The following is a 15,674-nucleotide window of genomic DNA, read 5'->3' as shown; positions in this document are numbered from 1 at the left end:
GTGACAAACCAGAAGACCCCGCTGTCAACTGGACATAAAAAGACTAGCTAAGAGAAAAAAATGTACACATTTTGACTGTCTTTGTGTCTAGACTTCTGCTCATTTTCTCATTGATAGTTAATAAAATAGCATAAAATGCTTACACTTCTGTTTCTGAAGACCATAACAAAATCTAATATTACCATCTCATGATTATGGCACAAAAATCCACTTGCAAGTAATTTTAAAATGTATGTATTATAAGTATCTTCCCTGAGTTATAGGACTACTCTATCAGTCCAATAATATTTTTTAATTTCAAATCCGTGTGAGAAATTAAATCAGCTCCAAAAGATACAACTTTCTTCTGTCTTACAGTCCCTTTTTCTCACAATAGAGGGTGTAGAAGCATAAATATTTAGTTTTATGAAGAACATGTTTCATTCTTCCACCATTCTGGAGAGCAAATTTTTCATTCAGTTTACCAAATCAGATTTTTTAAAACTATCCTGAAATAAAGTTGTGTTTGGTAATCAAATAGAAATCATATTTTAGCTTCTTTAAGCTGTTGAACAGTGTGGTATTTCACCATCTACCTTAATAAAAGGTAATCCTGCCACATATTTCCCAGTCTTTAATGCTGTAGATACCTTCTTAATGGACTTAACCAAACTTGCTGTAGCCAGAGAAATACTGCCCACGCTTCTATTTCACATATTCCAGCCCAGCCAGAATTTCATATGTACATATTGTCACACTTAAAAGACACTGTGTCTAATGAACCATTTTTTAGCTTTTTAATTTTCGCTTGGGTTACCTTATATATTCTTGGTAGGCAATCAAATAAAAATAATTAACAAAAAAAAAATCTAGTTTCCCTTTTGGTAAGAATTTTAGTGTCTGATCTCTTTAAGCTTCCATCAGTTCCTGGAGCTAGATTAGGCTGATGCCCACGTTAGGTATATGGTCTTTGTATTTATTTGGTAGAACTGAGCAGGCATTTTTACTGAGCCACGTGCTGGGAAAAATTAGCCAAAACATTTTCTCCAGTGTTTCTTTTGGTTCACTCTGTTTCCTTTCCTCTGACCCTTCCAAAGTTTCTGCCTTCCATGTCTACTTACTCATATGTAATTCAAATTCATTATAAAAAATTTTAGTAGTGTTATTAAGAAAAAATAGGTTGGATAATTTGTTGCTTTCCAAATTTTTAGTATAATACTTCTACGCATGCACATCTCTAAATCTGTGGTGTTAAACTTATTGTGCATTACAGACTTTATTTTTCAGTCCTCCAAGTATTTTCATTTTAGGTTGTTTGGGTTTTTTTAGTGTATTGATTATGTGTCATATCTGTATCATATCTGTCCCAAGCAGAAGTGCAACATCCGCAGGCTCTCCTAGTGCACAGGGTCCTCTGAGAGAAGTCTTTAGTATGATGTCATTCATTAATTTTTTTGGAGCATACAATGTTGTTCTAAAATTTCTGTTTTCTCTAAATCCTGCCATTTGGACTTGGCTTCCTTTCTTGGGAGGCAATCTCTTCTTTTGACCTGTGGAGTGTTGGAAACTCTCTTCCACCATAAAACAAACAGAAATGTGACTAGCAGATCTTTCTGCAACTGGAACAATAGCTCTTACATATACAATAGCACAAAGTGGATCAGGACTGCTTGCTGCTAATACTAAACCTTCCTTAAAAGAAATAAAAAAGCATTAAGGTAACAAGACCCTGGCCAAACACAGGCCAAAAGAAAGAATCTTCAGAAGTCAGGTAGAGTAACAGAAGCTGAACAAGTCACTGCTGGAAAGCCCTCTCTGGAAACTAACCTGACCGCCTGGGGAGAATGACGGTTCCCCTCTCTGCACAAAGCTGCCCTCTCTGCACATGTGCTCAAGGCACTTCTTAATCCTCTTACTTCAGATGGGAAGGCATTAGATGGTGCGTTAGTGTGTGTTTAAGCATATTGTAACAACTACAAAAAGTACCAGCATAGAATGTGCTACAGGAAATATTTATTAGGGATAAAAATGGGAGCAGCGAAGGATGAGCTGATGACACAAGTTGTAAGTGTTCTCCAATAATTTGTCTCAATCTGTACTTCAAATACATCTCCTAGTACTCTGTGTGCCTGTTAGAAAACGAAAAACTGAAAAAATAGGATTATAAAACTGTACCTAAACAAGAGGGTATTAGTGGAAGTGGGTTAGAACAGGAACATATGCCTGGAAGAAAAGCACAGGGAGCAAAGCAGAACAGCATCTGCAAATGATCCTAGTTTATCTAAATCAAATGAGGCCACTGTGGCCACAGCTGTATCAAATGACAGTTCAGGCAACCGAGCACTGCACGCCATTTCAACAGAACAGAATAAGAGCATAGCCTACCTGTTGAATAACACCTTTTATTATTTATTTAAAACCGGTCATTTCAAGACAATCCTATATATTTGTTAGTGGCCAATACAAAGTGAGAGGCCTCCATGCAAGTCCTAGATTCCAGTGTTTATTTAGATCCATCAGTGTGAAAGGACTGATGCTTTGCTTAAAATTATATCTGCAGGATAAGAACTTTAAACTTCTAATTGAGAAGACACGGTATTAATTGAAAAGTTTGTGCTGTTTATTACCAAGGTGCAGGTCATGCCATTTTTTGTGTGTGTAAAACAGGAAATCTCTGCTACCTCTCATTCTTACAACTTCAGGCAAAGGTGTATCATTGAACTTAATGATGTCATTTAGTTTTTTTGTTCCAGTAGACCAAAATAAAGCATGGAAATGACAAAGAAACGACAATATTCTATATCCTCTTAATAAATTTACAATGTACATTGAAATAGAGTTTGGCAACCATAGATAAAGCAGATAATAATAAAATGTGCCATTACATATCAGCTTTTGCAAAGTTTATTCTGTTACTGAGGGCATTCTCTGCAGAGAAAGGCTGTATAAAAAAGGGTCTACTGGATGTTCTCTGAGAAACAATATTGCATTAGCCCTTAAAACCACTTAATCCATTGGAAACTGGGCAATTAAAAAGCAAACTTAAATTATTGCACTCACCTTCCCAATGTTCGTGGATTTACAGGAGCACCTCTCATTTGGGGGGTGTGGTGTGTGTGTAAAGGTTTCTTTTTTTTTTTTTTTTTTTTGGAGAAAGACACAAAAGAGAAAATAATACAGACACCTTTCTGATGAATGAATTTGTATACATATTTTTTTCAAAATCCCTGAGGAAAAGCAGGAAAATATTTATACTACTCATCTGGTAATTTAATGCTGCTGTTACCACACTTTCCTTAATAGCTCTTCATGACAGAAGTCCTTCAGGTTGGCGATTGGGTCTCTTGGGAAATTAGGACAATGGGGACCTTGCTCTTATGTGACTCACTTGCTTTGAACATGTTAAATAATAAAAGACAAAGATAAGAAGCATGTATTGGAAGCAAAATTTTAAGCTGATTGGGAGCCTTGAAGATGCTGATATATGCGTTTCCCTCTCCAATCAACCAGTTCTGTGCATCAGCTCAGGAAGGCGCCAGAGTCCCACCTCCTTTGCTGTGGTCTCTCACACACCTCACACACCCCTTCGTGCAGAGGTTGCTTGTCTCACGTTATTTGCCCTGGTCTTATTAACACCACAGGGTCCACTCACTATCTGGCCTTAAAAGGCTACAGCTGTAGCTTCAGAAAATCATTTCTAGTCAGCTCTTTTAATAATTAATTGCAACATTCACCCTTAAAACGTGCAGTGAAGAGAAACCATACACAGGGGGCAACATTCGTCTCCCAAAAAAGGAATATTGCAGACTACTTTTTTTCCTTTTCTTTCCTTTCCTGATATTGAGAATGATAATAAAATTCCCCACATCTGTGTTCTCACACTTCAGGAAAATCATATTTTCCTAAAGGTATTTGACTTGTAGACTATGGATATTGTACTGTGTGCTTCTGCGGTGGGGGGAAGAGGGGCGAAGCCTTTGCAAAGGAATCCAAACCACTTTTCTGATTTGTTCTTTATTAGTTATATTTTGATTTTTTTCAGCAATCTAAGTTTTATCTTTCTTCTGCTCACAATGTATCTCCCAGCAGCCATGCATCTGGTTTGGAAGCAAAAATATATTTCAAGGGTAGATCCTTCCTGTCAGGATTTGACAAATACCTGTTATGATACACAGTATGGTCCCTTATGTATCACATATACAATAGCTATATGTGCAGTAAGTCTGCTGAGTGCACTATCATACACCACACTGCTGTTCAAATACGTTGCATTAGTAAGGACTGACCTAATTTCAAAGCTACCCACACAAAATCAAATGGTTATATCAAACATTACCTCCTAATACAGTATTCGAGTAGCCATGTTTTACCTGGCTGCATATTAATTTCAAAGCCAAACTATCAAATACTAAGATGAACCGAGTTAATTAGTGTCATTAATCCAACATTTTATAAAACACATTACAGGTGCAGAAAGCTAAAGGGACCTGATTATACTGTTTAAGTTTTCATTGTATAATCCAATTAAGAAGTTCCAAGAACAAAGACGATTTTTCACTTTAACGTAATGTGGGGGTTATTTTTCATCAAAAAGTTGATTCAAGATACTTTGTTTTCCAATTACACAAGTCTCTAAAACAGCTTCAGTGGAACACACAGTAGTAGTGGAACTTTGCGTGCTGAGATTAAGAGGTCTCCACTGTCTATAACCACAAATAATTTTTTCAAATAATTAATAATTACGTCCTAGGAAAGCACATTTAAAACACCTTCAAAAGCACCTTCAGAACTGTGCCACTTGGTTTAAACAAAATAAATAAATAAATAAACCACCATCAGAAAGTTTCACTGATGCTGCCTGCACTGCTGGTCTTTAACTAACCCTTGCTCCTATGCAGAGCTTTCAACAAACCGAGATAATTTTTGTCTACTCTCATACTATTTGACTTGCAAATTGTTCTGAGTAGTAGCAGACCTTCGGGTAGCGGATCTTTGGGAAACCTAAGGGTTTCCCAAAGAATAGAGAGCAGACGGCTGTTCACAAAGGAACACACCTTAGAAACAGACTGCTTCTTCATCCCTAGAAGTTCACGCCTTAATTTCTCTAAGACGAAGCAAATAGAAACACAGAGGATATCCACCATCCTACTCCCTTTTTACCCCTCTCACAGACCCGTCTCGACAGAAAAACGTTCCCAAGGGGAGTACAGACACCCAATTTTGGTATCTTCAGGTACTCGCAAGAGGTGTTAAATTAGCAGCAGGGCGGCTAATTAACAGTAAAGTTGGGACTATTTCTGAATTAACTTTCCAGCAACAGCGCCCGCAGCCCTCCGGGCGGATGCTGAGCGGTTCCCACCGCCGGCTGTCACCCACCCTACCTTAAGAAGTCTGACGGAGGGGAGGAAGGCGGCATGGCACAGCTTCCGGATGGTCCAGTTGAGTGGCCGGGGAGCGTCGGTCTGATTCATGACCCCTCCACAAACCCCACGGGGAGATCCGCCGCAGACCTGGCAGCGCCGACCGCCGAGACCGCCCGCCGGGGCGCGGGCATCCCACGCGCGATCCGCCCGCGCCCGCGGTGCCGCAGGGCAGGGCTGGCCCGGCGCGGGCAGAGGGCTGGGCTGGGCTGGGCGAGCGGCTGCGGCCACCGATCCTCCTTAAGAAAGCAACCTCCTGCGTGGGAACGGCAGTGCTCATGCATACCAAATGCGGCGGGATGGAGGCGATGTGCCCGCCGCTCGGGGCAGGCTGCGCTGCCTGGGCGGAAAGGGGCAGCCCGCATAAAAAAAGAGGCTGCAGTGGGAGATGCTGCCGCTCCCGCTCTCTCCCTCCTGCCCTCCTCAGCAGAGAGATGCCAGGTTAGCCGCTCCCCGGCAAGCTGGGCCATCCGCCGCGCTCCCCCGCTTCCCCGGGCGACGAGCAGGGCGGAAAGGAGATAATTTAAATAAAGCAAGCGGAGGGGCACTTGCACTTTCTTTCCCAAAGCATTGCGAAGAGAGGGAAACCGGCATGAGGGGAGGGGCCAACGCTCAGACAGCAAAGATTGAGAGGGGAAAAAAAAATATTTCACTCCTGATTTACTGATATAATGGACCTAGAAAGCATAGTTTCATTGGTCTGGCATAGCGGCAAGTGGCAGTGGTTAGAAGCTATACTATAAGAGTATGGGTGTTAACGTGTCCATTCGGGCAAAAAACCAAAAACCCACCAAGTTCAGAATTCAGCTAATTTTAATATTAAACCTATGTGCAGAATAATTTGTTTGAAGACGTGCAAACACATGAAGTAGTAGTGGTGGGGCAATCCAAGTGTATGTTTCCATTTGGGGCAATTCAACTATAGCAAGGCATGTTTCCATTTGGGGCAGTATCTGCCTTTCCCAGTTAATGAAGGTATTCTTAAAGCCAGCTCTCCCGCTAAAGGAGAAATACCTTTTTCCCACTATTTTTTGGCAGGGATGAAGATTACATGAGGGAAGAGTTAGAAAGTGCAAAACCAAACATCTTGTAAAGCAATGGGAATTTTTTATTTTGCCAGTGATGATGAGAGTTTGCTCAGATTATGGAGGAAAACAGCCGCTTCTCACTAAAGTTTAAATCTGTCGTAACTCAGGTTAGATAATACACATTCAGTTTACTTGGGTAGATTTCACTGATCTTCCATTTCCCTATTTCCTTTTAATTCCCATAGTGGACATATTTTTCTCCTCTATTTATAATTTATTCTTATTATTGTGTCTACATTCATCAGCAAAAACTGAATAATTCTCCAAATGAGGGGAGACACATGAAGAGTATTGTTTCCACAAGGCTGTGCTAATATGCCTGGTTTACATATTACTGTCTTTAATGGCTTGAAGGAGGGTCACAAATCTAAAACCCTCTAACATGGAACAATACTTCTGGTTTGCTTTTTAAAGTTTGTTTAAGGACAGACAACTCTGGGGAGAACAGGGAAACTCAGTACCAGTCAACACCATCAGATCCTCCAAGGAGGATCCTAAAAACACTGAAGTTATTGGAGTATAGCCGGGTAAGGATTCATGTTTACACCCAAGTCTTCCTCCCCAAAGGAGGTCTTGCCCTTGTACATAGATCGATATTCTCTAAAGACTATGTATTGGGGTCCCTGGAGACGGAGCCCATGTGCATTGAGGTGGTAGCCCATGTACTTTTATGCTTCTTTTGAACATAGACATACCAGCCAGCTCCTCCTCACTGTACCCTCTCAACAACTGTATGAAAGTTCTTACTCAGATAGAAAATTACTCTGCCCAGAATACAATGGCCCAGAACATACTGCAAGGCTGACTATGCACCAGAAGAGCTCTCTCGCCTGTTCCACCCCACTGCACCTGGCAAAGCTTTAAAACTTCACAGGTGCAGAGACAAGAGTGTGGGTTGTCTGTGGAATGCAACAGGTAGAACACCAGGAGCCACTCCCTTGTGACAAAATTTGTGCAGATGAATTTCTGGTTATGACTGGGCATCTAGTTTATATTATACATGTTTAAATGCCTTCGTGCTTGATCTCTGAATGTATTTGTTCTATAAAAGGAGGGAAAGAAAACCTTGCTGTTGATAGTGAAATGGAACCCGAGTAAATAAATATGATTTTCTGAAGCTACATTTCTAAGGCTCCATTAAAGATGCAAAATCAAGTAGGCAGAAGAAAATAATCCTGACTTTAAATACCATGCACCTTAAACCATTTGCTGCATGATAACTTCCCTCTGTTATAAAAGTAATAATATACAATGATTAAGCTTTTGGGATTCATAGCAAAAAGAAAGTAAAAGATTCAAACAAATCAGACACAAGGATTCCCAGCACTCCCAAGACCATACCTTTCCTTTATCTCCCACCCCCAAGCCACGCTGATGACTTTTCTTTACCCTTGAAGATCAGGAAAGAGTTTCTTGGGAAGGTACAAGACTCATCATCACCTTGACCCTTTCACATCTGTTTTGCATTAGGTATCTGCCATAAACCAATATGTTCAGCCTATGTGCTAGGGACAAAGAAGACAGAGGAACCATAGTATGCTGTCCTTTATTTCAATGAGTAGAGTAACAAATCTCTAAGGAGGCTAGAGAGCTGAAGACAATAAAGAAATATAACAGATAGCTTTAATAAACTAAAAATAGTGAGCCCAATGTATCTTATAGCTTCCACAGAGCTTCCTGTCTTTGAGATGAGCTTGATCATTGCCTTCTTCTGCAAACAGTACTTCAGGGACAAGAGCTGTTATGTGCTGCAGTGTTTAACACGCACCGACCTTCCTTCACAGGCCTGTTTCCCGTGGCCTTGTGCCTTGCCTAGTCATTTATATCTGCAGAAAGTGAGTGCAAGAATACTAACTTCTATCAGTGGCAGCAAGGAAGCTCTGATGGACAGGACATTACCATGACATGGAAGCATCACTTCCACCACAAAGTCCTTGGATTCCTTTGGATGGATCACTTAATCCCTGCTTGGCCTTCATTTTAATTCATTTTAACTTTAATGTATGTCTCTTACCTATAAGCAATACTGCAGTGATTCTGAGGCTCTTGAGTGTAAATTTGAGAAAAGTCAAGCAAGGAGATTTCTTTGTCTTGGCAGCAGCCTCCACCAATTTTTGGTAAGTGTAAATGGCAAAGGGTTAGGAAGAGAAGAAACAAATTCCACAAAGCTTTTTTTCAGAGATGCTGACAACAATAGATAAAAAATATAGTGACAGATGAGGGAAATCTTGGTTTTTGTTTGGTTTGTGGGGGGGTTTATCACTTCAGTGAAAAAGTCAGAGTTTTATCTCTTTTTCTATCCTGCTGGAAATAGAAAGTCCTCAGCTCAGCTCTTCTACAATCTGAGGCCCATTAGGAGATGTAAAGATGTAGCAATCCCACTAGGGTTTAAGTTCGTACTTTGCTAGAGGTAAAAGACGGCTGTCACTTTCATATTAAAACGTTTCATCCCTGAAGCATGCTTACTGCACCATCAGTATTCACATCTAGTTCTTTGTCTCTTGCCAAGGAGCACCTTTGATACCACAGGAAAGCACAGCAAATAGAAGACAAATTCCATTGCTTCCTGCAGTACAGACAGATTTCTATTTTTCTTAAACCTATTGTTCAAGGAAAGCATTTTTAAGAGCACGTCTCTGTAGATTCCTGTGATAATAATCCTACACTTAGAAAGCTTTCATACAGCAAACTTTAACAACTCTGGGAACACTAGAGAATGAAAAATTGCTGAGAAGCCCATTAACATCCAGACTACTCTCAGCACACCAGTAATGTCCAACAATTTCAAATTGAGAGCAATTATTTAACAAAAAGCTATTATGGACTACAAACCCAGCTACTGCTCTCATAGCCTTCCCCATTAACAATTCCTTTATGAAATAAGAGATGCTGTGTAAATGAAAAGCAGAAAGGGCAGGACAAGGAAACCAGAAAGGTGTATTGGTCAGCATGGTAGAAAGCAACCTCTTCTTTGTGCCCACTGCCTAACTGGGGACAAACATCAGGTGGAGAGTTTTCCCATGATATCACACCTGTTTTTCCCATGTGCATCAACAGACATGAGAAGAAAGATACATCTTCGCAGCACAGCTATAGAGCCACTTTTCCAAGGCTTCCTTGCTCTTGGAGCACCTTTCTTGCTTCCCCAACGGCTTGCACTGTCCAGTGAGGTAGCAAATACCAGAGAAAATACAGCTATTCTTGTGCCCCTTGGGTTGCACTGCTTGCTCATTATGGGAGTACTACAGAGACGCTGCTGAAGCAGAGGTGGTAGCTTTTCATAACACACTTTAGTCATCTTCTATGTTTGCAGAGGAAATGACAGAATGGCAATAGAAAAAGAAGTAATTCAGATACTCTTATTTAAAAGTTATAGCCAACAAAGCGTTTCACAGGTATAGTCAAGAAGTATCGGTCATCTTACTACCCAGTCACGTCGCAGGTCTGTAAGCTAAACAGTATTGAAGAGTACAACAATGAACAGAAGCCTATGTTTATAACAGCTAAAGCACTTTTTTTCAACACGCTCATATTTCAATTGATTTACCTTTATTTTGCGTGATTTCTTGCAAAAATCAGAGAAAGCATATGTTATAAAGTTTGGATAAACTATGCTTAATTTTATGCCTACAATAACATCTTAATGGACTCATATTTTCTTGAAGCTTAACTCAACTGATAATTAATTTATAAAATTTCTCCACTACTCTCACATCTTTTTTATTCACAGCATGTCTGAGGTAGCTTTTTCTGCTGTTATCTTTGCTAAGGTATTTCACAGGTCTTCTGCCACATGCACGTATCCATTACTCCCTCTCCCCCAGACACAGACACGCATATTAATGTAATGTCTATATACTTATTAAATGTTAATTAAATAATTAGTCCTAAATGCAGGCAATTCTGTAGATGGTTTCAAGCACGTACATAAACAGCATTGTATGTAGCTATAAATTATAGCTTTTGGCAACTGACTGAAAAGCCAGAATAAAGGTTCCTTCTGTTAACTTAAATCTATACGTGTGTGATGAATATCAAATATGACTAAATTATTTTATATACCTGCTCACTACCACCTTGAGGTCTTCTTTAACTGCTCTGCATCTGGCTTTTGCCCGGCAAAGCACCCTGGGCTACCATAAGAGGTCTCAGGGGTACGACAGCACACAGCCACTGCAGAGAAGCAGGGGAAGGGGACTTGTGAGACAGCAGGTGGTCTGGGCAGTGAAGACATACCCCATGCTCCCTTGTATTCTCCTAGAGACCCTGTTAGATTGTTCCCAGGTGCAAAATAAACAAGGGGACCTGCAGGCTCAAAGTCAGACTGTACACACAGAAAATAGAAGTTTGAGCAGATATGTCACAAGCAGCATTCACCACTATTTGTGCTGGCAGAAAGTCCTGATAATTTGCACCATTTTACTTTCAGCTGCCCTCCTGGTACTTGTTAATCTGCCTACCATTAACTATTGAAGCTGTATCCTTGAATGGTGCATTTCACCACACGCTCTTCTTCAATTGCAGTTTGCAGCCTTTTAGAGTTTATCTTTGAAAGGGGTTAAAACACATAGGCCTATAACATTTTTATTTTGGGACTAGAAATGTCCATGGTTGATTGTTACTTAGAAACAAATATGGCATTTTAAATTACAATCTATCTTAATTTAAATTGACTTTCAAGTGTAGGCAAGCTGTTAGTTCTGTAACCTCTACAGCATACAACAGAAATTAGGCTGCTCAAACATTCAGATTTCTGTTCATGCTAAAAGCTTCTCTCCATCTAAGCCACCATGTTCTTATCTGCACTCTTTAACTTCGTGTTAATGCTTTCTCAGCTTTGACTTGCAACCTCACTTTATTATTTCCAGCTCAGATATCAACTTTACTGAGTTATGATGGTGTAATATTTTCCAACAGATAAATGGGAAACATTTTCTAGTCTTGATTATCTTGGTAAATAAAATGCGGGAAAAACATGAAACTTCATGAAAGGGACCAATTCCCACTGACTGTTAAGCATTTCAACAAAGAACCTACACAGGAACTATCTTGCAATACAGCGCTTCTCTTAATTTGCTGCAGATATATGCAGTATACAATGAAAGCGTCTTTCTTGCCCCAGCTCATAGTTATCCAGAACTGGAAAGTAGCTTAGTATCCTTTAAAAGTGGCAAAGAATTACAAAAATCTCTAATGCCTTCTGCTACGGGGTTATAAAGAACGAAGATAACCAAACGATATTTTCTACAGGTATTGCATATCTGCATGTATCCCCACACCAGCTTTACCCTCATCCCAAACACAAAGGCCTTGCCCTAGAGCAGACATCATCTCTGGTGATTAAGCCTCCTGTAACCACTTGGCTTGGACTTGCAGGTTTAAGCACATTTGTTTTTTTCATTACTGACCCTCCTGCTTTCATGAGAATTCCCTTCCACCAATTTTTTATCATCTTCAGCACGCATCAGTGCAAATCCTGTGCTGCCTTTAGTACTTTCCCCAGCTGTTCAGTTAGCTGTGTGCCAGTATTCATATCAGTTGGAGGAACTAATCTGGCCACCAAGTGCTAAGGGTGAAGGGTCCCTGCTGGTGGAATGTTTCAGTCACCAAAACTGAAAAGACCACGCTGGAATACCCTCAAGCTCGCAAGTTTACCCCAGTGACTAGTGGCCCAGAACAGATAGACAGAGCAGGCAGCACCACAGAAGCAGCCACAGGAAGATTGTCAAATCAATGTAACACAGGTGTAGTGCCAGTAACTAACAGGAAAAGATCCTTGGTAAAGAGCTAAAATTATGATTACTACAAAGGTGCTACTAATTAACTAAGTGTATATTTGCAATTTTATTAGAAAATCCTTCACAGGATTTTCAGACTTACTGGACAATAAAGCTTGCACAAGAGTTTTAAGTGTTTTTACCTCAAACATTTTGAGCAGCGATGTCTTCTACCATGCAATGGGAAGATGACTTACAGAGCTGCTGATCCTCTGGACTCCCTGAGCAATTTATATTTTTCTTTTAAAGAATAACACAAGGAGAAGTGTAAGATTGGGATCTTCATGAAATTAAACAAAAGGGAAATGGCAAAAGCTGGACCAAGTTATGCAACAAAAAGTATTATTCAAAACCACACTTTTCTTTTCACACACATATAAATAACTCCTATGGTCTACTTTGAAATACATTTTCAAACTGACCACTTTAATCAAGTCTATTTTTAGCACTTTACAGGTTTTGTTTTTATTTAATTTTAAAGTCACATATTAAGTCCACATACATTCTTGTTATATCCTGGGCTTACAATCACCTGCAATTTTACACCCACATTTTCACAATTATAAGCACATCTGGACAGTGACAAACTCTGGATTGTGCAATATAGGTGTTTTCCATAGTGCCTGGTGCATTTATTATGTATTTCCATTCAGTGACACACTGGGGACAAAATCACAGTTTGGGGCCTTTCAGACTGAGGACTGATCAAAGCTGTAGGAAAAGTAGTTAATGCCCTCCAGAGACAGTAATCTAGTTTCTTACCCAGATGCAACAGATGGGTGACACGAAAAGTGCCAGATGAGGGCAACAGTAAAAAGAGCATCAATTACATGAAATAAGCTGTAGTCTCAGCTTGCACTTGTCTAACCACTTTCTAGGGATGCTGTTTGAAGGCACCAAGGCAGATGCCTGTAAAAATTAGATAAATGGTCGGCACTGACTTACTAAAAATCCTTCTAGCTCTGAGAGATGACTCAAATCCATTAAGCGCATATACCACCATTAAACATGACATTCTCTCATAGTGTCTTATATTATAGGCATTTTTTTACTGGAGTCTGATATTGCATGTTAATGATATGTTTCTGAAGTCCTGTGACTGTAGATACCTCAGAAATTACTGAAAAAAATTGCTCATGAGGAGGAAGCAATTTCCAGTAATTTTTTCTTTGAAAGATAGAAAAAACTCTGCTGGTCTTTTTAAAATCTCTTTTGATGTAGTTGTTATAGGATTTAAACCCTTTTCCTGTTCATACGTAAAGCATAGTTTAGTTCCTTGCTCAAAAGAAACCACAGAAATTAGGAAATCAGAAACTAAATCCTCATTGTTATTTTTACATTGCATCTGTTTCACAGTTTATGGATTAATTAATTCAGTCCATCTGAAAAGCTATCACTTATACTCCAAAAGTGCCTGCCCGAACTATGTGACTTTTGGGGTGATTTTTAAATATTTGTTTGTGAATCCTTGTACTGAGTAGCAGCAATAGTCCCCTCTTCATGGAGTTCTAAACTCTTAAATCAGACAGCAGAGTGTAACTGGAATATAAAACTGCAATGCAGAAGAATCTATCTTTTTTGGTAAAGCACAACTGTAGTACTACTCATGACAGACTAACTACTCATTTATTTAAGGAGACAAGCTGCCCATGCTTTTCCACATCTCCAAAGTGAGTACACATAACTTTTCAGACGTATCAACGGCGGAATCCACAGGAACAGGAAAACAGAGCAAAAGAAGAGGAAAGAGGATTATTTTTCTTAAAAGTGTCACTCAGTTACACAATTGGTCTCTGCAATAGCTGTTAAGCATGCATTTTCTAACACCACACGGTGCTTATGGTTCCCATTTCACTGCTACGAAACTCTAGCCATTCATAGCAACAGCAAACAGACAGATCCCACTGGCAATATAGAGCTGCTGGAAGGCTTTTCGGGAGGAGCTTTCTTGGCGTACCAATAAGCTTTTGTCAGGTTAATGTCCTCGTTGAAGACTGTCCTATTAACATCCATCAGGCATAGCATATTAGTTATTTTTAAAGCTCATTTGAGTTCCATAATTTGTGTAATTCTACTAATTCTAGTCCTACTTCTGAATCCTCATTATTAAGATTTTCAAACCACAAGCAAAACCAGTACATGTAGATTGTATTTTAGGCTCTTTCTCCACCACTTGAACCTAAAAATAAGATTGAGAGACAACAGTTTTATAATGTAGTAATCCCATGTTATATTTCATCAAACAATGGTGATGCTGGCAGCCAAACAGATGACACATTCTCTCCAGGACTGCGATTTCACCCTCTCTTTCATGTTTTTAGCACTTTATTAATATAATAGGTCAGAAATTTTGGCTTTGTGATTTATGCTTTAGTCCCAGAAGGCAAACAAACAGATTCTTCCAGGTTTGTTGGCACTAGACTTTATGCATCTATTGTGTTATGTATAAAGTATCTGTTATATTTAGGACACAAGTCATGAATTATTTTTCAGACTCATAAAAAAAACTTTCTGGTTCTTAATGGAACAGAGTATCTATGGATATGATTTATGTATCATTTTACTACAGCTATTAAGCTAATTCAGAGGAGAAAAAACTGAAAACTGACTATTGAACCTGGACAAACATAAACGAGTTAGAAATTCTTGCGAGAAAAGCCTTCTGGAAAATATCAGTGAACACCTGTACAAGTATTTGCATCAACATCTTTAACACCTGATTTTCAAAATTATTTGATGTTAGATACAAACTTCAAACAAATCAGCCCTTGGGAGTATACTTTTGTATGTGGAATTTTTCATAAATTTTTGATTAACGTAACATTTCCTTGAAAATAACTGCACAAATTCTGAATATAATCTGGTTTTCCATCACAGTTCATGCAACAAACAGGAGATCAACATTTCTATACTCTTGGAAGAAAAGTGATTTTCTAAATAATTTTTAATATTTTGTGCTTACGCTATGAAAATCCTCCATATACCCTCTTTAAGAGTTTGTTTTGTTTTGTTTTACTTTATGTCAAGACACACCCAGTTTGAGAGCTCTAAATGAGCATCTCCTCTGCCCAGTGTTCTGTAGAAATCTACAATCAAAAGTGTTAAAAGCACCATTTGTTTAGGATACTTTTATTTTATTACTGTGAATTATTCTCGGCCATTTTTTTTTTCTTTTTTTTTTTTTTTATCACAGGCTTATAACTTTCTGTTTCATAATCATGACAAACAGCAAATCACATATTAAGGCATTGCCTCTTGCACTACTGATGTAGCAGGGAAGGGGGAGCAAAATATAACATACGATACCAGAAGGTATCTACTGACTTAGAAGTTCCATGAATTATTTAGCTTATCCAGCTACATGTTATAATTACTGCATTCAGTTTAACTACTGGGAGAGAAAAATGCCA

At 39.1% G+C, this 15,674-nt stretch overlaps 1 protein-coding gene across 1 annotated transcript in view; it reads right to left on the bottom strand.

The window, feature by feature from the left end:
* TRPM3 (transient receptor potential cation channel subfamily M member 3) overlaps positions 1 to 5,450 on the bottom strand; it is a 276,125-nt gene extending 270,675 nt beyond the window's left edge. The window contains exon 1 of the mRNA XM_074166020.1: positions 5,361 to 5,450. Coding sequence (XP_074022121.1) covers positions 5,361 to 5,450 — 90 coding nt within the window. The remainder of the gene's footprint in view (positions 1 to 5,360) is intronic.
* Between the last annotated feature and the right edge of the window lie 10,224 nt (positions 5,451 to 15,674).

Source organism: Numenius arquata, chromosome Z (genome assembly GCF_964106895.1).
Source record: "Numenius arquata chromosome Z, bNumArq3.hap1.1, whole genome shotgun sequence".
NCBI classification, from domain to species: domain Eukaryota; kingdom Metazoa; phylum Chordata; class Aves; order Charadriiformes; family Scolopacidae; genus Numenius; species Numenius arquata.
Note: the sequence above shows the minus strand (reverse complement) of the source record. Positions and strands in the feature narration are given on the sequence as shown.